General features: G+C 44.3%; 1 protein-coding gene across 1 annotated transcript in view; it reads right to left on the bottom strand.

The window, feature by feature from the left end:
• Positions 1–26,559, bottom strand: part of LOC309685240 (inositol 1,4,5-trisphosphate receptor-interacting protein-like 1) — a gene marked incomplete at both ends in the record, with an annotated part of 174,386 nt that extends 147,827 nt beyond the window's left edge. The window contains one exon of the mRNA XM_082501045.1: positions 26,523–26,559. Coding sequence (XP_082357171.1) covers positions 26,523–26,559 — 37 coding nt within the window. The remainder of the gene's footprint in view (positions 1–26,522) is intronic.
• Positions 26,560–27,590: the final 1,031 nt, after the last annotated feature.

Below are 27,590 nucleotides of genomic sequence, written 5' to 3'. Positions count from 1 at the left end.
GCAATTCCGGAGCCGCAAGCTAGCTACTCCTCTTTCACAGCACTGAGACGATCAAATACCATTTGTCATCTTCGGGACTCTACCAGCGGCTGAGAGACACACTCACGCAGAGCCAAAAGAAACAAGAACCATCATTAAAAGAGACTCTACCTGATCGTATCACCTCTCTGCGACCACTGCGGGCAGCAAACATCTATACATTCAACACCTGCACAGAAAAGCAGTAGTAAGAAAACAAGAAGTCGACTTTCAATCACCATCAGAAAGACACAGCTCTCAATTTCTGGGTGATAAATAAAAAACCCCAAAACTTTTAATGATGACTGTATGGTCAGGAGGTTTGAATTCTGGCAAGCACTTTGAACATCATCTGCCAGTGTATAGGAAATGCCCTGTTCCGATTTGAAGTCTACCTACAAAGTGGAACGGATTGGAACCATGGGGATACTCACCGGTCCTTAGTGTTGGACGTGGACAGACATCTCCTCTGTGTTTTGGTTCTTCTACGTGACTCACAGTCATCACTGGTTCCTTGGAGGAGGCTTGAACGCTTTGGGGCAGGAAAAAAACAACAGAGGAGAATCACAATTTTTATATGTGGGGCATTTGTTATCAGTGCGTACCAATTCACGGTGGCTTTTTGGGTTTTTCTTTAGAAAGAAAAAAATATTCTTTGCACATCCGACAAATATCTGCATCAACCTGAGGAGGCCACTTTACTCTGTGGGACAAGACAGAGTTCATTTCAACCAGCCTTGACCAATTCTGCTCAATCTATTTGTTAAAGATCATGCTGACAGTGAGAATGGCAATGTCCACAGCATCCACACTGCTGGGACATTTTACTTCAGACCCGCCCTGCTCTGACCTCAGGGACTATATGCTCTGTAGCAGTTGGAGTGCATTAGACCCGTTCCCCAGGAACCTTCTCTAGTTTAGCTTCCTCTGAAAAGAATCTCTTTCTCATGCTCCAAATCTGCTCCAAAATATGAGCGAAACCACAATAAGCAACGACTGGGAGATTAGACGCCGAAAGCAGAGTCTTGACCCGCTCTCAAATGCGGTGCACTTAAACTCAGTGCACCCAAAATTACATGAGAAAATGTTTTCTGTATCATTTTCATGGTATGGATTTTCATCTGAAGTGGCGGATTCTGGTGCAGCGTGCTCCTTAGTGGGCGGCCTCAGTGGTAAGAAGCTGTCTGGAGCAGCTTTGATGCTCTGTTTGCCGTTCCGGCTTGTGCTGAAAACATCAACGGCAAAAGAAATCGTATCCAGAGAACATTTAAATATGCACCTCCACCACCAACTACTTTGTCAAGCACGTACACCGATGACGATGGAGACAGACACGAGATGTTCGTGACTTTCAGATGAAGACCTGCTGTCTTCAACTGGCTAATGGGGAAGTACAGAGAAGTAAAAGTGAAAATCACAACAACTGCCTTGAAGATACACTGTCGATTGTGTCCTCAGCCTCCTCTCAAGTTCAACACTTCCTCTTACCGCAGACCTTTAATCTCTAGCTAGTCTCCTGCACCAATTAAGTAGCTGGGTTTAAAGAAGAAGTTTAAAATTGGTTCTTCGGGGAGGAAGCAGCTGGAGACCTCCCTTACCATAGGCAGTAAACCTTTCGGGGAAGAAGTCAAAGAAAACGGAAAGATTTTTACCTCAGACGTGGAATTCTCTTGTGAGGACGGGATAGTGTTTCCTTCGTCAGGTGAGCATGGGTTCCACACGGCATTTGACCTACGAGAGAAGAGCATAAGGTATCAGTAACTCTCAAAGGAAACTGAAGAGGTTCATGAGTTTACAGTAACGAGCTTCACCAAAGATAAATTCTCATTTTCTCTCTCACATCATCGTATTATTTGTGTTATGTCACTTGAGGACATTTTCGGGTTTTCACACTGGCAGCTACAGCAAGTTGTGCGCACAAGGTATTGCCAGTCAAAAACCTGAAATACAAAAGGCTTCTTGGGATCTACTACCTAAAAGGAGCCTTGAAAACAATCTACTTCTGGCAAGCTAACAGTGGACGGATCAGAACGGAAGGACTGCATCCAAGGCAGCTCTGGCACTGAGATGACAAGATAAACGCCCGGCCCCACTCCAGAAGCAATGCAAGGATGCAGGTAAGAAACAGAGGTCACGCTCAAGTCTTCCCAGATGCTGCCTCGTCCTGTGCCTGCAATAATCCGTACAGAACCCTAGGGGTAGGCTTGGACAGTACACAAGGTAGGGTGAAAATGAAACAAGTCGTATAACTTGATGTCAGCCTTACCAATTTGCAGCATTGATACATCGAGCGACGAAAATCGTGGTCTTTTAGTTGAAGGCTCAAAAGAAGTGGACCGAGGCTTAAAAGAAAACAAAAAAAAGTACCAACGTGAGTATAACTTGAATGTGAATCCAAGCAAACACACTTCCTGAGACTTAGTCAGCGCTGCTATGACTTGGGGACCATGACACGCTGGTTCACATTGCAGAAGAATGCAAATCTTTGCAGGACCTTTAACAGGTATGCTTTAATTTTTTAATACAGGCTCTCATACGTGAAGCGATTAAAAGAATACAAGCTTGTCACTCAGTAATCACTCAGTCAGCTCCTAAACATTCCAAAGTGTGATAGTTCAGCCCTTGAAAAATATATTTTGTACAAATCAGAGTTAATGACGCTCTCAGGAATGAAGAATTAGAGCCCGACAGTCTCTTAGCCCTCTTATCCCATGGGGCAATAAGAAAAATAGCACTACACCTTTGAACCAAACTAGGGAGTCAAGCAGTCGGTGGCTCATTTTTACAGAGCCAAAGTCTTACAGGAATCCTCTCCTGGGCTGGTGGCTAATGAGCAGAAAGAGCTTTATCCACAGGAAGTATGCAGTTTTTCTTGCCAGGTAGTGTATTTTGATTCCTTAACCACAAACTCGAGAAAGAGAATAACGCAGACTTGAGTAAGGCAAACCCAGCCCACATTAGAGCTGCCTGCTAGAAATGGAAAAGAACCACCTACAGCTGTACAGGCTCAGAGCAGGCTCAACCTCAAGATGCATTAGGGAGAGCTGCTTGCTCTCGCACCTTGCACAGACCCTAATATTTCAAACCCCTCGCTAACCTCTTCCGCAGACTCTGTGAATGGAGCATCTTTGCTGACGGAGGCCGCCAGGCGTTTGGTTGCCTTGGTCGGCAACTGCAGCACAGCAGAAACTTTCTCTTTCTGCTCGGAGATGGAATAATCTAAAAAACAAAGACAGGCCATATAAGAACATGATAGAAAACCAACAGAGGTACATTGCGAATACAGCCAGGAGGGAGCACACAGCTTTGATTTAAAATACTCTTTCTGCTGACACGCGTGGGCTCACCGCCAGAGACCTGGGCTATCTCCTGCTGGCAGTAAAAGTATTGTGTCCTGCCACAGTCACCGCAGATAACGTCATACAGAGGGCTAAGCCCCACCATACACCCTCAAGCCATTGGCTATAGGGATAGATAGCCACAAGGAAAGAACAGCTTGAAAAGCCACTGTTTCAGGAACAATGCCAGAGCACAAAAGTCAGACTTTTCGAAGGGACACAAAACCTCAGAAAAATCAGGCATATTCAATACTTCTGTAATGTGCAATACCTGATGTTTTCTTTTTCGGCGGACTCTCGTCACCATCGTCCACAGGTATCCAAACGCTGAGGAAAGAACACACACAACAGCGTTTTGCAACCCTAGGGAAGCTCCCAAGAGGCTGACTTCCCTTCACAGGGCCCAAACTTCCAAAGTTACTTTTCCTATCCCAAAGGTCTCCCCCTCCAAGCGCCCCTGGGATCATCTCAGGCACACACACACCTAACTGCACCCCTCCTCAATACCCCCCAACCTCTCCCAGCCAATGACCGCTCTCAGAGAGCTAATTATCCCACTGGAGCACATTAGGCCTCTTTTTCTCGTTCGGTTAATGCTCCCTAACATTTTACATTTGTTCCTATCGCCAAAAACTTAAGTTCATATGTAAAGTTTTCCTCTTTCCTCGGGGAAAGCAGCACACCAGAGATTACTACGCCATCTAAGTTCATAAATCACTACACCGAGTTGCAAAGAAAAGTCTAAGTAGGACAGGAAATAAAAGGTGGGAAAGCAACAACTGCATACACCCACTTCAATCACTTACTGCTAAATCAGTGCTCGTCAATGAGTTCTTGAAATAATTCTTTGCTGCACCCTTTCTTACTAAGCATAAGTCCAAGTATTATATCAGTTGATAACAATGATAACATCTAGTAAAAATTTTTCCTTTGGGAATGGAGCACAAAGGTTGCTCCTAGGTGGGTTTTCCTCTATTTGTTTTTTTTTTTTTTTTCTTCTATTTGCCCCCCCAAAATGTCATGACAGACTCCAAGGATTCTTTGAAGAATTCTTTGGTCTTTCTTACACAAAGGAATTTCTTTTAAACTGTTATGCCCCGAAACCCTGCTGATATCATTGCTTCTGGACTACCTTCTCTCTGTATCAGGAGCACAAAGAAGTCCCTAAAAGCACCTTTCATACAACATCAAGAGTATTGGCTATTACTATGCTATTAAAAGTCAGGCAGAAAATATTGGGGGGTAGGCATTAGAGGGAAATATCTTCCCATAAAAATGCATTCTTACTCAGCATATTTGATACTTCAAAAGGCAAAATCTTTGTATCCTCCTGCTCAATTGTTAGCAGGAGCTAACTCCTTCTGAGCTGCTCTCCAGGCTCAAGGCTACGTCCTGAGAGAAACGCAGTTTCAATACCTGACTGCGGTTACGGCAACTGTCTGTGAACAGAAATGCCGCTTTCTCCAGCTTTACCAGAATACCCAGCACCTGGGAGAGCATTGTTTTGTCCTTTTTTACCTTACCAGCCACTTGGAGGTTTAGAATCAGTTTGATGGCGAGAAAAGAAGAATTCTCTCTTGGGAAGTTGTAATAAGCTGCTCCCCGCTCCTTCACCACTCCAAGTCTCCACCCCCTCTTTTTTCCTTTTCAAGCCCCCGCTGTGCAGACGGAAAGCCAACGAGGGGGTGGCTTTGCCCACGGATTTGGGGGGAACATCTGGAAGCCACAGTCATCTCAGCATCACAGGGGAACAACTCTGACTGCGGCACGGGGCGAGCCCACAGCGGCAGGAGCCACAGCCGCCGCACAGGGCCGGAAGGACGGGGCTGCCGGGCTGGGAGAGGGCGGGGGGGGGCACGGAGCTGCCGGGGGCCCACCACGAGCCCCACCGCCCCGGAGGGGGGGCTCTGGGCGGGCAGAGGGGCCGAGCCCAGCCCAGGGGAGGGCAGCCAGAGCCAGGGGATCCCCAGAGCAAGACCCCACCCTGCACCCGAGCCCACAGAGCGACTAACGCCGCTCCCGGCCGAGGCGCCGGGCGGGCTCCCGCCAAGGAGGCCCGGGGGGTCCCGCAGGCCCCAGGCGGGGGGTGGGGGGAGAGAGGAGGAGGGGGGAGTGGGCGCCGGGGCGATGCCTGGGGGCGGCCCTGAGGCGCCGGGGCGGCTCGCTGACCTGGGAGGGGCGGCCTCTTGCGCGGCGGCGGGGCCGGGGGCGGCGAGGACGGCGACGAGAGCCCCCAGCAGCCATTGCTACACAGGCCCCGGCCGGCCCCCGGCGGAAGTGCGGCCGACCCGCGCGCCCAACGCCGCCTCCCCATTGGCTGCCGCCGCCGAGTCCCGGCCCCTACGAGCTGGAGGGGAGGCTGAAGGGGGGGGGAGGGGGCGGTGGATATGCGCAGGCGCGTTGCCGTCTGCGCTCTGCCTGAGGGAGCCGTTGAGGGCCGCCCAGCCCGCTTCTGCCCCTGCCCTGCGGTGGGGCCGGGCCGGCGCCGTCCCGCCTCGCCCCGCCCTCCTGTGTCTGGGGGAGGCGCTGGCCCTTCTCCGAAAGCCCCGAGCCGGGCGCCGGGAGGCCGAGGAGTGCCCGGAGGAGAGGAAGAGGCCTGTTTGCCCTCGGGGAGAAGCCCTCACAGAGGCCGGAGGGGGCCCCCTAGAAGCCCTCCAGAGACGGAGGGGCCTCCCAGAGAGGGTACCGTGGTTTTGATGCTGCTGGACATGGGGTCATTGTCAGCTTTGGGGATGGAGAGGCACAGCGGGCACTGCCTGATGGTTTTCCTTTCTGTCCATCTCCTCCCCAGGCCCAGGGGTGAATATTTGGGAAGCTGAAAGAGGATAACTTCTTTAACCCAAAAGAAGTGAAGCTTGAAGCCCACATCAAGGTGCCTTCCTTTGCCTCCAGCTGCATGATAGGCAAAGGTGGCAAGACAGTAGGGGTGTGTGTGTGTGTGCATGGGTGCCCCCCCCTCTCTTTGCCCCGGGGACACAGAGTTTGGCATCAGCCGTCACCCCTGCCCACCCCAGGGGGACAAATCCCGGGTGCTCAGTGGTTTCAGCGACGTCTTGATCCTCAGCCCCCATGTCCTGGTGGTGGTTCTCGTTGGTCCCAAGGAAGGGGGAGACACACAGGGTGCCTGGTGCCGTGGGGACACCGGCAGTGGAGGATTTTGGCTCTTCCACAACAAAACCCTCTTGTGGTTTGCTCCAGGTGAATGAACTGCAAAACTTAACCAGTGTGGAAGTCCTTGTGCCACAAGACCAAACCCCAGACGAGAACGAGGAGGTCATCGTTAAAATCATTGGGCATTTCTTTGCCAGTCAGGTACGGTTTGGCCGTGGCTTTACCCGATCTTCCCCGGCTGCTTTCGTCCACCGAGGAAAGGCACGGAGTGGCTGAGCCCAGCACCACCCGAGCATCCCGCCGCTCTTCTTTTGGGTGGTCCCTGTGTCCCCAAGAGGCACTGAAGGTGTTTCATCAGCTCCCCCAGGCTGTGCGAGCGCTGAAATTAAAGATTGGCTTGTTTGAGCTAATAATGGGTGTTTTGGATGCTGTGCAGAGCAGCACCCAGGGTGTGAATGGAATCTTCGGCGCTGGCAAAGCCACGCACATCGCACCTGGGTGCATCTTCCATAACCTTGTCTCCTGTCCACTTGAGAGGGAGGGCGCCCCCCCCCCAAAAATTCAGGTGCTCTTGAGGAGCGATGGAGGAAGCACAATTTAAAAAAACAAACAAACAAAAAAAAAACCCAAACCCTAACCAAACTTGAAATTAGTTACAGCTTGTCTGGAGTGAGAAGTTGCGAGCGTTGAGATGCTCGGTGGGGGGTGGAGAAGCGGTGCCCTGACCCCCACCTCTTGCTTTTCCCCTCTCCTCCCCAAGACTGCACAGCGCAAGATGAGGGAAATGCTCCAGCAGGTGAAGCAGCAGGAGCAGAAACACGCTCCGGGAGCCCCGGCCCTGCAGCACAGCAAGGGAGGCTCCCGCCGTGCCACCCAGCACCGCCTGATGAATGTAACCCAGCCACCGGACATCCCCCACCTCCTCTGTTATAGGTTAATTTTATTTATATTCTGTTTTGAGGAACAGATTCTTTAATTTCTTGATCAACTCTGGTGCGCAGATCCACCATATGAGTTTTATGTTCAGTGTCTTGATTAGTCCAGTTTGGCCGCTGTATTATTCGAAAAGTGTACCTATCCACGATGGCATATTCTGATTTTTGTTTCTCTTCCACTACCCATGAGGAGCCATCCACAAAGAATTTTTCTCTTTCATCTAATTCTTCTTCTTCTTCTTCTTCTAAATCTTCTCTTACTTTGGTCTGTAGATTTATTAACTGGAGACAGTAGTCTTTCTTTGGGCTCTCCGTATAAAAATTGGGCCGGATTTTGAATGGAAGTCATTTCCATTTCTAATCTAGGGGAGTTAATCAGAATTCTCTCATACTTCAACAACCGACTGTCAGTAAGGCATTTATCAGCTCGTTGTTGCAACACTCCCCGGATGTTATGGGGGGTATATACTTTCAGTTCACCTCCTAAGGTGACTTTTCCGACCTCCTCTATCAATAATGCGGTTGCCACTACCACTTGCAGGCAAGTGGTCCACCCCTGGCTTACAGGATCTAAGATTTTAGAATAATATCCTACAGGTTTTCTCTGCCCTGCCCATCCCTGGGTCAAAACCCCATATGTTGTTCTATTATCCACATTGATGAAAATTTGAAAGGGTTTACGGATATCAGGTAAGCTGAGGACAGGTGCTTCTATCAATTTTCTTTTTATCTCTTCCCAACGCCTCTTGTCCTCAGAGGTCTACTTTACTAGTTCATTTTTAGTTAATTTCGTTCATATAAATATTTTACTTTATTGCTCTAATCTTTTATCCATTGTTGACAGTACCCTAACAATTCTAATTGTCTTATTTGCCTTTTATTAGTAGGTATTGTTAGAGACAAGATTCCCTTTACTCTTTCGGGATCTAATTTCTAATGCCCCTTTGTAAGCCAGTGCTCTAGATATTTTACTTCTTCTGTAAACTGTAATTTAGATCTTGAAACCTTTAGTCCCTGGAGACTTAGAAAATTTAGCAACTTAATCCTTTCAGTTCTAACATCTTCTTGAGTTTTTCCAGCAATTAGTAAATTATCTACATATTGTATCAGAATCAACTCTTGAACTCAAATTCCAAAGTCTGTGGGCAGTATCCCTTTAAATTTGATATGCTATTGTAAGCAGCACACCCTCTACACAGTCAATTTTTTGCTGACAACAAATTGTAAAAAATAGGGAAACCTCTGAGGTGTGATGTAGTTTTAGGAACTGAAGAGCAGCTTTCCCAAAGTTTAAGACAAGTACCAAGTAATATTGCACAGCTTAAAATACAATTGTTTACGTTCTGACTTCAGTACAGTACAGCTTAACTGTGAATGTAAGGAATTAACATTTTGCATTGTGAGCCAAATTATTTGTGGCAGAAGGTCAAACATCACGTAGAAAATTTAAACCTGGATGTTTTAAATGTCAACTTGTTACAGGACTTGTAAGCAAACTTTAAAAAGCTTAAAAAGCTGTTGGCCTCACTTTTGAGGGCTCCAAACACTCCTGCAAACCAACATTAATATTTCTGACCTATACAGACCGTTCAACCCACTGTTCCCTAAAAAAGCTATCAGGCAGTAAGCATATTGTGAAGTACACATGTTTATTTAACATTCCTAAAATAAGTTGTATCTACATACTACATAAATGAATGAAGTCTTAATATAAAATAGAAAACTGCATTGACAGAGGAAATCAAAGTCCATATGGAGTTACTGATCGAAGACCTTTTGTTTATGAAATTTTACAGCCATTTCTATAAATGATCTCTTCCAAATTAGACGATTTTTTTCTTTTCTCCTAATCCACACCATTTGGATGACTTTACAAACAGTGGTGTTCATTATAAACTTAAAAAACAGTTACAGCATCTTCTGGCGCACAAGTGGCTGTGGAAAATGAGACAGTCTTTTTTTGTTCTTTCAGAGTGTTCTCTGCCATGTCTGCGGTTTCTTTCTGTTTGCTTTTTGTTCCATCCACTGGACTTCCAAACGGAGAGATGAATTTGATTTCCACTGGTGGAGGTGACCAACTAACTCCAAAAAAACCCTGTTCTCTAACAGCAAGACTATGGATAAGAATTAAAAAGCAACGACTCACGAGAAACTATGGATTGGCTTCTACCTGTGGCTTCTTCCCCCCCACCCCCTCTAAAATCAACTACAAAGCTATTTAGGGGCAGTTACATGAGAACTGAAGAAATGGCAGGAAATAAATGTAATGCAGTAACAACCCTGAGAGCAGTCTTCTACGAGAGGAAGTTCTGAAGGGGAATTAAACTACTTGGTTGGCTGCGGACATGCACACTGGGTGTGTTCTTGCCAAACGATCCATCGCTCTAGCTAGTGCGCTTCCAAAAGGAGAGGTGAATCTTGTTTCCACTGGGGGAAGTGACCAAGGACCTTCTTTTCTTGTGGTTCTGCAAAGACAGAGAAGTATCAAATTGATTCTTTTATTACCAACAGTATTTAGTAGAGGAAAAGAAACCCCGTGGAGTTACAAAATCAATGCCAAGGAATTATTTATGGCCTTCTTTGTAGACAGGATCAAGGCAGAAAAGGTACATCACGAAGCTTCCTTCTGCTGTCATTCCTTGCCAGACTGCCCCGAGCATTCTCAGTCACTATTCGCATGAGCTTTTAGAGCCCCTCCCACCTCCCAGGTTTTAAGAGGCAACCGTCCTCAAATGGTTTTCCAGAGGCAACCGGACAACATGGCCAGAAACAAGCAGTTCTCTTTACTCATTGTCTGACCTTCTCCTGCATTCTATAGGGAACTAAAGACCATAAGAGTGTGGTTTCATAAGGTGGAATAAGACCTTAGATAGGCAGATAGACAGACAGACGGATAGAAGAGTGTGCCATCGTTGCAAAGAGTAGTGCCCACTTGCCCTTTTCTCTCCCATCCCTCTTCTGTTTCCATTAGAAAACTAAACCCCTAAGTGGGGAAAACGGTGCCCAGCAGACCAGCAAGCTGCACAGGCTCAGAAAGTCAGAGCAGAACTGTAGAGCCAAGTGAGGAAGAGGCAGTTCGGTGGCTAAAAGCTGAATCGCTAGCACGACAAAGGAATGCAAATAAGTGCTCAAAAAGAATTTCATACTTGCTTGCTTGCTTCATTTTTGATTTTGCAGCTCTCCCTCTCTTGAGTTTTGGCTTTCCTACAGACTCTCGGGAGTTGGTATCCTCCTCCTCTTGAGTTGGAAGCTCCTGTGTCAAGGCAACAAAAACATTACTCGTGCACAAGTTCTTACACTTCTACAGAACACAAATGAATGTTTCTTTCATGAAGAAGTCATGACAGAGTGATTCCCAAAAGCATGACAGTTTCTCTCCACAAAAACAAACCTTCCCTCTCAAATTCTCCTACCATCCCACAAGTTGAAAGTCTGCAATTAAGAGGTAGCCCACCAAGTAAGTTTAAAGAAAGCTACTCTGCCTTTTGTTAAAGGCAAAGCAACGCTTCCTAATTCTTGACTTACACAGATTCAACGGTGATTTTTGTCGCTAGTTTCCATGAAGGAAAAAAATAAACAAATCATTTAGCTGATTGATTTCAAGCTCTCTTTCGATATACTTTCAAGGAAAAAGGCAAGGCCTTGCTAAGTATTTGAAAAAGCGGTACAGAGCAAAAATCAAGAACGTGAGACAACCAGAGGTTTGCTTACTGGTTCTTTCACAATTCGGGAAATGCTAGACACATTTTTTTCCCTTGACCTCAAAAGAGGGGGCAAAAAGACAGGTTGGGAAGACAAGTCCGGGTCTAAATCCTGAAGCTGCCCAGGATGGTCTGCTTCCCCAGCTAAGAGAGGTTGGTCACTAGGCTGCGCCTCTTCATCCCTGACTGTATTTTCAGCAAATTGTACCTTAAGGTTTTTCCGTTTTCTTGCACTTCTTCTGGGAGTGACTGCCGTTTTTATCTCATGAGCAGTGTCAATCTGGCCCATTCCTTGACACGGAGATGCTCCCAGTGCTGCACTATCTTCAATCCCCTGAAGTTAAAAAAGGTCCGTTAAGGCAATATTCATTACCAAACAGACTAACTTCAAGTCGAGCTAGATGAAACCGAGGACAGTGAAATGCTGCTTTTCCTTTCAGATCACCACTGGGTGTAAAAAGTTAAGACACATACAAGGTACTCTCTGCTACAGATAACAGTTCATGTGTTGAAGGGATAGAAGAGAGCATTCAGTGCTCCGTTTCTGGTGTTCCTCTTCACGAGTAACGATTTGTCCCCACTCGTGGACAAAGTGAGCGGCTTTACAATACAAGCTGCATACACAACTGCCAGTAATCATCCCATTGCAGTCCCTTCTGGACCGATTACTAACCCACACGGAGTGACCGACTCTGCACCTAATGGGGCAAAATGTCCCCAACGTCTGAAGTTTCAGTCATGAGAGGTGTGACCGCAACACTGCGCCAAACTGGCCAGGTATCACATTCGGCATCTCGACACTGCGCTTTCAGGAATCACTTGGATTACATGAGACAACACGTATATTTTAACTACCTCCACCTCGTGCTTTCTAGTTCCCTGTACTGAGCAATTCTTCTTTCCTTCTAGATCCTCAGATCTGACGATCCTGAGTGAGATACTCAGGCTTTTATGGTGAGAACAAAAGTAGTATCTGTGACTTATTTCCAGTGACTCCGATGCTCAAGAGAATTTAACCCCTGTGTAAGCACCTTTGCCCAGCCCTCTACGTTATCGTGCTAGCCAACGATGGCAGAAGGAAGAAGCCCCTCTGCAGCAGTCTCCATAGAACCGGCTCGTTTTCTTGCCTCCTGCCTTGTCCAAAGTTGCCAAAGCATCCTATGATAGCAACACACCATGCTTCACAACTAAACTCAAGACATACTAGTCTGCCATAAGCTTTCCTTTCATGCTTACAAATCTACAAACAAGAGAGCAGTGACTACTTTGTCCTCAATTCAGTGAAGGCAGACGAGCCAAAAGCAGGTGTTTACATCTAAATCAGGACAAAACAGTTATAACGAAAGCAGAAAAACCTTCCCCGTACTGCCACACGAATGACTGCAGAAGCTTTGTGACCGTCTCATGTACCCGCTGCCTTCTTCCCATCACAAATTTCCCGTCTACACCATAAGGGATTTACGTATTCCCAAGTCTGTAACCCTCTTCTCTACAGTGTCATCCTAAATCCCAAAGCCGAGACAGCTAAATAAGTGACTGCCCATTTAACTTCATCTCAAATGTGGGACACTGAAAAGCACTTTCTCTTACTTAAGACCGATCTATTTGTGGTACGCCTTCCCTTCAGTTTGCATTTCACTCCTAACTGTTACTAACGATTCATGGTGGATGTCTTCTGAAGAACTCATCAGCGCCAGCAGAAGTGAAAACAATGGGGAAGAACCTGGGACAACTGGAGAATCACTAGTTCTAATTTTCAGTCCATGTGAACAACCTTTCAAAATTCATATTTTACAAAGTTCAGATGGTAAAAAATGTAGTTTAAGAAAAAAAAAAAGACTTTTAAGTAGCTTGAAGTATCTTGATGCTGAAATTAACTCATTACGGGGAATTCTGTTTATGTTAATAAGGAACAGAGAGTAAACGATCTCAGCACCTAAATCATTCCGACAATGAGTTTGGTTCCCACAGCATTTTGTCATTTGGTAAACGGCCCCCAGTATCGAAAAGCTGCACTCCCCAACTTTTTGTGTTGTCTTTAACAATTAAACGACTTCTTTTATTAAGTCAAACAAGAAACTTTTAAGTTCTAACAAACCAAACGAATGTATGGTTATTTTAAAAAATAGTTTAGGCACTTTTGTTTTTCCTACTACAGCCCTCAAAGGCCCCAGTCTTGACGGGTTCTATTCGGTGTTAGAGGTCCACAAAACGCATAGGAGAAAAACAGAACTGCCCTTATGTAATGAGGCTTTAACTTGCGTTCACCAGCTAAAGAAACTGAGACCGTTTTGGGTGCCTTCCAATTGTCACTAAGACAGGACTGTCCTCCATTTGCAAAGAGTTTTTCTGTTTTGTCGAAAATGGGAACATAGCTGACTTACATTAATTTCCTCAGTTTTAGGAAAATTGTTAGAAACAGTTATTTCTTCCTGCGGAAAAGGAATATTTCCTTCAACTTCAGCTGCTTCCTGCCTACATTCTTGGGGAAATCCATACACTTCTCCTCAAGGCGATTTCCTGAATGAGTACTGACCACATGCCAGTGTTAACTCACTTTCTTCCATGCAATACAAAGAAGTGTATTTCCCAAAGCTATGGGACAATGGGCACACGGCAATTTAATTAGAACTAAGCTTCCCCTCTTCAAGACTGGTCCTAACGCGCTGCTTCCAAAAGGACTGTATATGCAATACTCACGCGCACACTGAAAATATTCCACAAGGTGAACGCAACAGTGTTTCCGTTAAATTCTTTGGTGGTTTCATTTCACACCAAGTTTACCGGCATCTGGTGTGGTCGGTTGTTGTTGCTGGCTTTTTTAAAATACAAACCTTAACCACAGGAGGAGTCTCAGGTACATTCAGCTCTGATGCTCCCGCGAATTTCTTGTGTGAGATGGGACCACACATATTTGATCCAAAGGGGCTGGATGCCACAGATGAAGTAGGTGGTCTGCATGGGAACTGCCAGCTACAAGCCCGCACGGGAGAACACGAAGGAACGGGACGGCCCACCAAATCCAGCAATCTGGAAGATTCACAATTTAAAAGATGAAAAGTAATAAATAAATGGGGGGAAAAAATCACGCTGCGGTCAAGAAATCTGACACGACACATAACAAAAACATTCCAGGAACAAGAAATACAGGTGAACCCTCCCTGTTCAGGTGATGTATCAGGCCCAAGAACAAGCTACAGGCATCTTCTAGTTTCTCAAGTATTTTGGTACATCTCATGCTTAATTTCCCAAACCACTGCCACTGAGGAGAGAGGAATCCCTTGCAAATTGCGCAAGTCAGGTCAGTCTCACGCCAGAAGAAATATCATCTACATTGCAACACTGGCACCACTTCACATTCTCCCCTCACTTGTGCGCCCAAGTTGACCTTTTCTTTCACAGAGACAAAGCGGAATGCAAGCACTTGGAAAACACAGAAAGTCTACACACACACATCCATCCATCCACATACGAGAAGCAACACCTTTTGGAAAAATTCATGCTAGATCCACTATTCCTGGAACATTTTTGTGAAGATTTTGTAATTGGTGTCCCAGCAAACGCATCGCACAACTCTGCATCACGGGGAGTTGATGTTGTGGCTGGCGGTTCTGTAGCTCTAGGACTAGAATTACAAGGAAAATGTAACTGACTCCCATTCCCCTGAAGTCCACACATACCAGAATTCAAGTTTATTTGACCGTGCCACCCGTAGGAAAATCATCGGACAACCGCAAGCCTCTTTCCTGCTCATTAGAATTCTGCTTAAGTTGATGTAAAAAAGACAGAAACGAAGCAGCAACTGGGCAGGAAGCAGTAAAAGATTACTATTCGATCCCACGAGCAAGTCTATCAAAATCTGTACAACGGTACCTTAGTGGTAATCAAAGTTTTTGTGTCAGCCATCTTAAATTCTGTAAACACATTCACCATAATGGCAATGTGGTATGTATGTGTGTGTGTATATATTCATATATCTAAATGTATTTGCATAAGTGAGATTTTCATAGCAGAACTCTCTCTCTAAATACTCCTTATGAAGGACAGTTTCTCAAGTGTTCTATATTGTACGTGCAAAAAAGCCAAAGTTTTGTGCAGGTGCACCTTCCCTCCAAAACACTCACATAATGCAAATGGATTTTTCTCTCTCTCTCCACACATGTAGCTCAAGACTGTGACAAAAGGCTGCTTACCCATCGCGTTGGGAGAAACTGGGTTTCTGCTCATTTCCTTCCCAGAATTTTCTGATATTGGCCAATACGTGACTGAGGAAGTTTTCTCTTTTACACACATTTCCCACATGAGCTTGTTTCGTTATTGTTGATAATGGCTTTGGTCTTGAGTCTGTAAAGCAAGAAGGGAAACATATCAGCCTTGTGTAATCAAAGTGACGGTGAGTTGTCCACTATATTCCCTCTCCTAAAAGTTACCTTCTCTTAATACCAATGAAGGCAAACGGTAAGGCTTGGCTCTCTCAACAGCCCGCTTCCTTTCAATTCGAGGAAGGATCTTGCCAGATTGGGCTACTGCAGAACTTCTGGCAACTTTAGAAAAAAAGAGAACAAAAAAGAAATGAATCAAAAATTTCAAACTCAAAAAATATGTCACCTTAAAAGAAGGCAAGAAGTATTACCTTCAGATGTCCAACGTTTAATGCATCCTCTCAGAAGTTCTGCAGAACCTGTCTGGACAGCAGCTGACAATACTGCTTCCACCTGCTCCTCCTAAACATAACAGACAGAATAAAATGAGAATCTTACTTACTTTCAGCACCTGAACCATCAACGGTGAATGTTTGTTTCTAGCTGTATACTCAGTCAGACATCACAAAGTCAATTCGGAGACATGCGAGTCATTCCACATTCTTTGTCTTAATTTGAGCCACAGGCTGGACTGCTCCTTGGTCTGAGGAGCACAGTAACTTTTCCTCTGACATTTCAACTTACTGAAGGCTAATTCTGATCTTTAGATCCATGCCTCTGCAGTACAGGCTTCATGCACTGACTTCCAATTAGCTCTTTTCTGTAACATCCTCTGCCACTCCCCATTACGCATTCCGTGCGTGTAAGGTTGCCATCAGGAGTGCAGGAAGGGTGAAAGGTTCCTCCACAAACTTTTACTTTGCTCTTTTGGGGGTTTTGTTTAGTTGGGTTTTTTTAAAGACATTTAAAAGTATCTTTCCCTTCTAGGCAAAATCGTTACATTCCAAGGGATTTCTACACAGTGGAACACACATGTGATATTTCCATCTTTTTCTGAAAACTGGTTGCAGGCAAGGAAACACACCAAATGCTATTCACAGTGGCAAACAAAACTGCAAACCAAGCTTCTCGACCCTACTGCTGCAATTTGTCTCACTAACATTCCAAAGGAATCCCTGCTCAAATGCATAACAAGTCTCCGAACGGCACAGTCACAATCCAGCAAAGGCTATTAAAAAACAGACGGGCTGTTCATCACAAAGACTCCATCTCTCATGAAGCTCTTCAGATGAGAGAGAACGGTCGGTGCCAAAGGAAAACCTGTGACAGAGGGGGTGAAGTCACTATGGCGAGATAAAGGAGACAGAAGGCAGTGAGCGTCATGAGATAAAGGTGATGACGGTGTTGCAGCAACAAGAGGGCAGTCTAAGAGGAGTACGTTGGGCTACTGTAGCACGAGGCAAAGGCCGCAGAGGTGAAGATCTGCTTTCACCTGACACCAGTAATCCTTTACCACAGCTCTCTTCCTTGGAAGCAAACGGTCGTGTGTAGTGCAGCAAGCTGACGTTTGCAACAGCTCGCATCCCAGCGAGACACCCCCATCGTCAGCTACTGCACTAAACTTCATGCTTCGAGAAACTGATGGGGATGGAGGTTGCTCTGAGGGAAAGAGGCTTGATGTTGCGCGTGACCAGCACTGAGCGCACGCTTCCTTGTGCATGTCTGTGGCCCAGAATTAAGAGACGGGTCTCTAAAGACAAATCTCTTAGGGCTGTTCCCAGTCAAACTCCATAGTTTGCGGCTAAGCATACTATTTCTTCTGCTAACTCCAGCCAACACTCGTATTTCAGGGCAACTGGCAAATAATACGAAAACCACGTTATCATGTCTTGTAGCCTCTCCAGCCCCGCCAAACCAGAGGGCTGTATCTCCCCCTTGATTCCCTCATATGCGCTCACCTGGCTCAAACTGGATGGCTGGACATCGACGAGTCTTGGAGACAGCAAGCCAGCTACCAGACACCTGTGGTAGCTCTCACCAATGGCTTCAGTCATTGAAGGGACAGATTTCTTCAAAAAATTCAAGGTCTGAAACATCAATCCAAAACTACTCATAAAGGCCGCATTGTTAGTCGGTCACTAAGGGCCTGGGTAACCGCTAAGAGAAATTATAGAAACGTCCCCTTAAACTGTCAGAAAGCCTGCATCAGGAATGTGCTTTGGCTTAGCCATCTGAGTAAGCGTTACTATGCCGAGTCTTAAAGACGGCAGCCAAACTAACAGTTACAGTTTATTTTAAAAATCCTGTGAAAGAAAAGAGCAGCCCTTGCAATGATTAAGTATTTTCTAGCTTCTCTCTCGATACACACGCCTTTCTTTTTCCCTGACCACTGACACAAAATGCATTCTATAGCAGCTAAACTAACACACAACTGTAAACCACGCTTTGGAAGATCCTTTCGATGCTTGTTTGTGCAGAAGCTGATCCATGTTGGAAATATTTAGCGAGCTGAAACTTAAGTCAACATTATTTGTCACAATCTGGGCAGTGGCTCGGAAGTTGCAATTGGGCCAAGTTTGGGAGAAAAAAAGTTTCCGTTCTTCTCAAACAGTTAAGTAATTTCTCATTTTCTCCATTCTGGCTCCCTTTTTTCAAGTTAATCGGGGATAAAAACTCTAACTCAAGACTATGCAGGCAGTTTGACCGATGGCTCGTAAAGAAGTGACAGCTTTCCCCGACTTCCACAACATTTCTGTTCTTGCTCCTAGAGCAACATTGCATTCCTTTCTAGACATCCAATCCCTGATCATGCTTCCACAGGAGACCGTGGTGGTTTTACAGTCCCAAGAGCGGACCTAAAGCATGAGCATTTGCATAAATCTGGTGACAGGCTACAATTGCAATTACGCGTGTGGATGGGCAGGAGGAGCATTAAATGGTCTCAGACACTGAAAGCAGTGCAACAGAAAGCTTAGAAAATGTCCACCTCGTGACATTCTCAACAGAGACAGAATAAAAGGTCACCTCCTTCTGGAAGCTGGTGCAAGTCATGTGAACAACTCCGGAGTTCAGCAAGCAGGTGCCATCTGCAGAAACAACAAACGTTTGACAACCTTCCAGACTCTCTCAGTTATGTTATGACCAGTTTACATTGTTTACATAGCAGTATCTGGAAAGATAGAACTGAGTACTTTGAGCTTCAGTTCCAAGTCATTTCCTTCTATAACCAGCACCACTTCACAGGCTACGTCACAAAAGCAGCAAAACTCCGCAGACTGCCAGATATATTTCACAAGAGGAAATACCTCGTTAGTACAACGTCATCAGAGTTGGGTTGGGGGTGTGGGGGGTTGGGTTTGGTTTTTGTGTGACAGACAATGAACAAGAGAACCGAGAAATAGCATCTCATTTTAAGCTTATCGCTCTTAAAAGCACTGAAATACCTACCAAAAGTACAGGCACTCGGATTAAAAAACTGCTCCGGTGGTGGATAAAAAGGAGGAACTTCCCGACGTAGACTGCGCTCATGTACCAGAATATCTAAAAGGAGCTCGGGAGAAGTCATGCTTGTCACAGTCTCCAGTGACCACAAAGCAAAATAGGGGCAATCATGAAGGAACTCTTCTGGCCTTAAAGAAAACAAGGGCGTCAGCTAAACGCCGACATTCAAATGAATTATTTGCAGGGATATTGAAAGCAACTTAATAAAAATCTACCTTAGCGAGTCTGGCATTTGAGCATGATACCAGCTGTTAATGTCAAATACGCCCAAATAAGTAGATAGTTTGCCTTGACCGTATGTTTGCACTTGCCAACTGAAGACTGCTACACTGACGTCAGGATATATTGCTGTAAAAGAGAAGACATTGTTTTATTTGCAGAAAATAGGGTAGATCCGATATTTTTAAAACACCACTTTCGATTTTGGCTTAATTTTGTTCTATCACTCATGAAACACAACACTTACTAAGAGTAGTGAAAAAAATTACAGAGCAGCAAACATCTCTGTGACAGGTTTCAGTCATACTGCCCCTTTTGCTTGTTCAAATTGCATCCGTTCTAAGCAAAGTCAAATACACAATTATTAGCTAATTAAGTTCTCCGTACATGAAGAGCTGATCAAGACGTTTAGCTAGATGAACAGTTTAGCAAAAAAACCATGCTAGGAACACATACATTGCGACTTTTAGAAAGCATACAAATAATTGTCGTATATGCTTGTCTCACACAGCTGGCATTATTCATTTCCAGCTTTGACTCAATGACGAGTTTTAAGAATAGCTCCTTCCCATGCATATTCCGAACGAAAGACCACAATTATCACACCAAATAAACAAATAAACCCTGACAAACCAGAAATTGGAATAGAGATTTTAACATAAACTATTCACAACATTCACACCTCCACACTTACACACACAACACCAGTTCTCTTAATCCAAAGGCATTTCAGATGAAGACCCTTAAGATCAAAGCCCCTTAAGATCGTTGAGTCCAACCATTAACCTAACAGCGACAGGTCTCTTACATACCTCCAGGGATGGTGACTCAACCATTTCCCTGGGCAGCCTGTTCCAACGCTTTACAACCTTTCCCGTGAAGAATTTGTTTCTAATACTCATTCTAAACCAGACCTGGCACAACTTGAGCTCATTTCCTCTCATCCTGTTACTTGGGACAAGAGACTGACCCCCACCTCACTACAGCCTCCTTTCAGGTAGCTGAAGAGAGCAAGAAGCTCTCCCCTCAGCCTTCTTTTCTGCAGGCTAAACAACCCCGGTTCCCTCAGCCGCTCATCGCAAGACTTGTGCTCTACACCTCTCACCAGCTTCATTGCCCTTCTTTGGACATGCTCCAGCACCTCAAGGTCTTTCTTCCAGGGAGGGGCCCAAAACTGAACACGGTCTTCAAGCTGTGGCCTCACCAGTGCCGAGTACAGCAGGACAATCCCTTCCCGACTCCTGCCGGTCACACTATTTCTAAGACATGCCAGGATGCTATTGCTCTTCTTGGCCACCTGGGCACACTGTCGGCTCCTATTCAGATGCCTGTCGACCAGCACCCCCAGGTCCTTTTCCACCAGGCAGCTTTCCAGCCACTCTTAGAATCATAGAGGAGCGACACCCGGGCACTTGACCCGACCTGGCCAACAAGTCGATTTCATACAACGAACATCACATTCGATATCAATTAGAAACTTTGCTGTGAAGTGCTCTCTCTCCCCTCGATGGCTGTGATCCTGAGAACTTCTTCCCCAAGCTTGTACTGTTGCATGGGGTTGTTATGACACAAGCGTAGGATCTGGCACTTGGCCTTTGTTGGACCTCAGACCACTGGCCTCAGTCCAGCCAGCCAGCCTGTCCACATCCCTCTGTGGAGCCTTCCTACCCTCAAGCGGATCAAGGCTCCCACTCAGCTTGGTGTCCTCTGAAAAATTCTTGAGGGTGCGCTCCATTCCTCTGTCCAGATCATTAATAAAGGTAGGTATTAAAGACATCAGGCCCCAGTACTGATCCCTGGGGAACACCACCTGTGAGGGACTACCATCTGGAAGTAGACACGCAAACAGGTTTGAACAGGGCAAAAAGAGATTCAGATAACATTCCAAAGCAGTGGAGAGAATGATCTTATTGTTCAAAGGTGACAGCCGAAGGAATAAAATGCCTGACCAGCAGTATACAGATGACCCCACCATACATCGCTAGAGCATGTCAGCAAGCGTGAAAACTCACCTAGTTTTTACCTTAAAGAAGTCTCACATAACTTAAGCACACGGTTTGTCTTTTTCAATAATCCCAACAATCCAGTCTGTACAGATATTTAAGGCTTTCAGACCCTGTGGCCAGAACAGCATCCATTGCTTACATTCCAAACCCACGTATTTTAAAATAATCAAACACAGGCATCAGAACAAACCTTCAATAATGCTATCCTCTCTGTCAACAGGGCTGAGAAATTTTTCTACGGTCTGACAGCTGAGTAGTTTAATACTGCTGATCTGCCCTCTCAAGGGAAAGACTCCTCCCGTGAGATCTAAAGTGTACCTCTCGTCACAGTTTTTCAAACCCTGGGGAAACAACAGAAGAGACAAAGGGTCATTTTGAGATAAAAACATACATTATAGCTAAATATGAAAGACACTCTATATCTCATATAATAAGCATATTTTACCGTGTATATTTCCCATGAGCTTATTTGTTACAATAAATAGAAACTACAAATGACATGCAAGAGAATTCAGTGTCAAACCCCAACAGCTAAGTTTGGCGGTACAGACCAGGCACGTTTTCAAACTCTAGCATTTCCCTAACATCATTCAGATCTAAATGTGTTTTGCAGACTTCCTTGCAATGTCAAGGTTTCTTTATAAACCTAAATATATATCTACAAAGAGATATCTGAAATAACGCAGCACGCATGCACACAAAGCTCTTTCCTCCGTGTCTTGGTCACAGAACTGATGAAGTCAGAGAAGTCACGCCATCGCAGCAGCTAAAGCTCTGTCGAGAGGTATGATCTAGAGGCACATCGCCAGAGTGAACGCACATCCCTCGCTGGGAACTACGAGAACTTCTTACTGATGAACAATCTTCTTTCAAACCACATAAGCTCCTGCCACCTCCTCTTCTCATCTTGTCAGAGACTGATTAATGGGTGAATTGGGTGAAATGGGTGAATGGCCCTCAGGTCCTTCACCGAGCACAGCCAACAGCAAAAGGGGAAAACAGAGAGGACATGGGATGCACGTGGCCAAGGCATTTAGGATCACAAAGCACTACAGAGTAAGCAAACTGCTTTGAGATACACTGAAACCCCGGCAGGATTGTGTTCAACCCCTGATGCCACCAGTTGCTAAGTAAGCATTAACTAAAATGAACTGTCTTTCCAAACACAGCATTGCTTCGAACTGTCTGCTGTACGGTGCAAGACTGGGCGTACTGTGGACACCAAACAAAAAAACAACAAAAATCCACCACCACCAAACAAAAGCCAACCCAGAAACGGATCACACCACGTTCTACCCAAGTTTCCTAAAACTTTCCTAAACTAGCATGAAACAACACATTCCCATATGATCTCATAACATACATCTAATTCACCTGAGAAGAGGCAAGCTTTCTCTTCATAGTTCCAGGAAATGTTTCAAATAAATATCAAGGCTGTCTAAAACCAGTAATAATTACAAAAAATTATGGTTTTCATTCCTAAAAAAAATAACAGACGTGCAGAGGAGATGAGGAAAATGAAAACCATCTCTTTGAAAAACTGATGTGAAGCATAGGCAAAGAGCCTAATTTTTGGTACAGAATGAATGATCACTACACCCAATTTTAATAAAAGATGTTGTCCTGAACGAGACATCCACCACTCCAAAAGACAGTTTCATCAGGTAAAGTACTAAAACTCCAGAAACCTGTCAGAGACTAATTTTAAGAGCTAGAAATTTAGACTTTCGTTCATATATGAAGAGCCAGTCCTCCACAAAGAGGGCGCAGAGGGAAAGGGCAAAATAATACCAAAACAATTCCTGCCTAAGACAACTTCTGAAGCAAAGCAGTCTATTTGAAACTTCCCACACTGGGGCAAGCAAATCCCACTTAAGGAACTCCATTGTATGGAAGTGATGAAGGAGGGACTTTATCGACCAGTAAAACAGGAAGAGAGTTTTCAAATGAGATGCACTGGTCACACTCCGATATGGAAGTAGACGCTTTTCTGCCAGTGAGGATGGAAAGAAACTTGTCTCAGACAGCCGTGTAGGCAGACAGTCATGTGGTACCGACCAAGCTGTGATTCCAAGGAAGTGTTCTGGGACTAAAAGTGCCCACGGTAGAGTACAGATCCTGGCCTAATGCACCTTTTGGGGTTTGTCCTGTTGAGAATATGCAAGACAAAGGATCAAAATAGGAGGAAAGGCTTGCTCTGAATTAAGATTACTTTCCCCTCAAAAAGGTTTTGGAAGACTTCCGAGCATACTACTGAATAGAATTCTACATTACACAGATGCGCCCTATATCTGTTACATACCAGAGATATAATGATACCTCACCTGCATTTTAAACGCACCACCTTTGGAGCCAGCTTGTACATTTCTGTATTCTCTTCTGAACGAGTCATCCCACTGTTTACTGTATTTACATATTTTGCTGGCTCTGAGAGTGGATTCAATAGGTAACCCAGCCAAAGAGAAGAACAAGTTATCTTTACAGCTACAAGGTTTCAGGATCATCAACATGTAAGAGACGCTGTAGGTACATTTCATGTGAAGTACAGCTGACAGAGCTCAAAAGGAAACCAAGAAACTAAATCCAAAGATCAGCAAAGAAGAAACAGGTATAGATGACCGTCTTTGGAGAAAGGGAGACAGAGGGAAGCTTATTCAAGTCTGCAGGTTGGTTAAACAAAGCTATTCGAGGCCCTGTCTTTTCTTCCTACATGCCCTCAATTTGCTGTTTAAGAATAATTTTATTTGTAAAAGCTGCTTCCTCTTCAGGAATTGAATTGATAGGGGCTCTTTGCAGACGAATCTAGTTGCAACACACGACACTGCAGCACAAAATTGTACGCCTTGTTTTCAAAAAGCATGTACAAAGGCCAGGCCCAAGAAGACTCAGCAAAAGACTACTTTTTTTCCAGTCAGCTCTGAATTTTGATGGTCAATATTAGCCCTGCAAACTCAGCTGATGCTCACCCACAGAAAATAACTCTTCTTTTCACACGCGTGCACATCTTACCTCATACATGACTTGTCCTGATGCCAAGCACTTTCTGTCACCAAATGTTAACTGCAACAGATGTAAACTCAGCGCATCACCTTCGCTGAAAAGGGTATCAATGAGGAAATTAGATTACAAAGATGCTTTATAATCCTCATAATCATTTCATTAGTTCTAGACCAACGTTTTCTTAATAGCACGCTCTTGCTGACAAGAAAAACACCGCTTCCCAAAACACGGTAACTGGCCACATTTAGCCACTAAAATACATAAGAGGACATTTTGGCACTAAAAGCTCCAAGGGCAAATGCTAACCATACATTTTGAAAGCTTTAATACGTTGCATGGACTAAAACTTGTTGGATAGACTTCTTCACAGCCAAGAGGTCTCGATCACAACTGCTTTAAAGTCAAACTTAAAAAGACTGTCGCTCTCGGAACGGCTGAGATGATGCTGAAAGAGAGAGAGATCTTTCTCCCCTTCCCTTACCACCAAAGTTCCGGTCCCTCTCCTGCACCCACTGCACCCTCCCGCATTCGGATGTGATGCAGTCATCCAGCAGGAAACCGTTGACTTCTCTGCTGAATCCTTCCCTCCAGGTGAGCTGAACTGGCTCACGAAGGCTCACTGGCTCACGACTGCCGAAGCTGGCACAAGGCAATCGCCAATACTGTCACCGCCCTCCTTTAGGGGCAGCGGGCTGTTGTATCGGCACCTTTAGTCTTCTAGATCTGCAGCCTCAACTGCTTTTAATGGTATTTTAATACCATGCTGGGAGCATCAAACAAACCGTGAAGCAGTCAGCAAGAAACAAAAGGAAATCATTTAAGAATGCAAGCACAAAAATGCAGCCACAGTTGCTTTGCCTTCTTTCCGAAGGCGGGTACTACCGGGTCCCTCTTCACATCTCTTAAAGCCTGTAAAAATGGCATTGTCAGCTTAAAACCTTCCCTACCTGACCGAATCTCCTGCATAGCTCAAGAAACAAAACAAATATACCTGTATTGACTGTATGCCGACAAACATATTAAAAAAAAATAAAATTCAGTGGCTCACTGAAGTGACACTGAAGTGTTTATTCACCTTTCCTGTGTAGACTGAACAGCCCACAAGTAGCAACAATTGAGAGGATCATTCTCAGGCTCTTGAAAAGTGACAGCATAGACAGGAATCCTTCCTCCTTCAAGCTGAGAGTGGTGCCTACAACGTTAAAAAAAAGAAAAAGAGAAAAAGAAAAAGAGAAAAAGAAAAAGAGAAAAAAGAAAAAGAGAAAAAGAAAAAGAGAAAAAGAAAAAGAGAAAAAGAAAAAGAGAAAAAGAAAAAGAGAAAAAGAAAAAGAGAAAAAGAAAAAGAGAAAAAGAAAAAGAGAAAAAGAAAAAGAGAAAAAGAAAAAGAGAAAAAGAAAAAGAGAAAAAGAAAAAGAGAAAAAGAAAAAGAGAAAAAGAAAAAGAGAAAAAGAAAAAGAGAAAAAGAAAAAGAGAAAAAGAAAAAGAGAAAAAGAAAAAGAGAAAAAGAGAAAGAGAAAAAGAGAAAAAGAAAAAGAGAAAAAGAAAAAGAGAAAAAGAAAAAGAGAAAAAGAAAAAGAGAAAAAGAAAAAGAGAAAAAGAAAAAGAGAAAAAGAAAAAGAGAAAAAGAAAAAGAGAAAAAGAGAAAAAGAAAAAGAGAAAAAGAAAAAGAAAAAAAGAAAAAGAAAAAGAAAAAAGAAAAAGAAAAAAAGAAAAAGAAAAAAGAAAAAGAAAAAAGAAAAAGAAAAAAAGAAAAAGAAAAAAAGAAAAAGAAAAAAAGAAAAAGAAAAAAAGAAAAAGAAAAAAAAGAAAAAGAAAAAAAGAAAAAGAAAAAAAAGAAAAAGAAAAAAAGAAAAAGAAAAAAAGAAAAAGAAAAAAAGAAAAGGTGAGCCTACCGGCCCTAACTGTTTGTAGAAGGGTAGCAGCTTCTTCCATGAAAAGAAGACCTTACGAGCTTATCCTCAAAGTACAGAAGGTCATACTTCCATCTCAAACAAGTGAGTCAAGGAAGAGACAACTGTATATGCAACAGTCAAGAGGTGAGGAAACTCCTGTCCAGCAAACGCAATAACCTGGGCTTATGTCCTCCTCTGCCTCAGGAGGAGGAACATCATAAAGGATTACTTCAGCAGCCAGGCAAAAGATTGCTCCTACTGTTGTAGCCTACTTCAATATTGAACTTCAGATGCAGCATATCTTCTGAACAAATTTAAAACAGTGCCAAACACAAGTAGCTTCTCATTTCTTGGACTACACAAAGCATTTTTCCTCCAGACTTGTGAATCTTATTGGTACCTTCACAGTCCATTCTTGCCACCTAATTATTCCTCCACTGGCTATGCATCCAACAGCTTCTGGTGAGTCGCTGCAGACGTGCTGAAGTGAATCCCTGTCTGAAGCTGGCCAAATATTTCAAGTGAGATTGCTCTTTGGCAGATCTTAAATCACCTCTTAATTTTTCTTACTTATAAATTTACACCTCCCTTATTCTCACCGCCAAGTGTTGCAAGCAAATTTTCATTCACACGCATCGTTGCCTCGGAATGGGTCAATCTCTGATTTCAGCCAAAGCTGACGTGGAGGAAAGAATATATTTTCAGACACAGATCAGCTACTGATTTTTCGTCTCTCACTTGTTTCCTCCTGCACATTTTAACGACTAGCATCACCAAAATCACACCACTAACATACTTCAGCCTTTCAAAGTATGCCCTAGGTGCAGTTACTGGATCTGAAAAAAGAGTTCCTCAAATCGGTTTCATCAAAATACGCACACAGGGAAATTTCACTGAATACTACTGGTAGAACAGACTGTCTGATAAAAATCGGCTCTATCGCATCCCAGCTGCTTGACGTGGAAAGCATGCTTCTTTGGGTTACAATTCCTCAATCCACAGGCACAATAAGGAAAACAATCCCAGTGCACGCAGGAGAAGGCCATCCACTTAATGCAGGTATGACTTAAAAGGTATTGCAGAAGAGGATTTCTACACATTCCAAGATTGTACTCATACTGGGTTCAGTCCCTGAAAAAGTCCTCTTTAAATTCACATACTTCCTTACGCAAAAAATGGAGACCGCTGCCCCTCCAGGCGTGGCCAAGGGTAAAGGCCTACTTACTCCCTCTTCAAAGTCTTCATGTTCCACAGTGACAGGTAGCCGTCTGAAAAACCCACAGCGAGCTGATTGCTTCTGCTTATGTAGCACAGCGTTGACACTGCTGTTCCGGAAGGATTTTCTAAATAAAAACAGAGACGTCTCCCTTCTCTGGTCACAGCTTCTCTCCTCTGTGGGACTTGAGCAGGACTTCCAGTGACAACTTCCAGATCTACACACACAAAACAAGGAATGCGTGATGCCATTTAGCGTGCATTTTATACGCTGACGTCACAAAACCCATAATCTAAGTCGACCGTCCCAGGCAAAATACCAATTTATGCAGCACTTTTTTTGCCATTTCCATTTTGTACGTCTTCAAAGAACATAAGAACTCTCTGATCGGACACGTATTCTCACTCGTAGACAAAAATCAAGTAGAAGCGTAACCTTCATAGACAAATTC

Source organism: Vanellus vanellus, assembly GCF_965231255.1.
Source record: "Vanellus vanellus genome assembly, contig: HAP1_SCAFFOLD_36, whole genome shotgun sequence".
In the NCBI taxonomy this organism is placed as follows: Eukaryota; Metazoa; Chordata; class Aves; order Charadriiformes; family Charadriidae; genus Vanellus; species Vanellus vanellus.
Note: the sequence above shows the minus strand (reverse complement) of the source record. Positions and strands in the feature narration are given on the sequence as shown.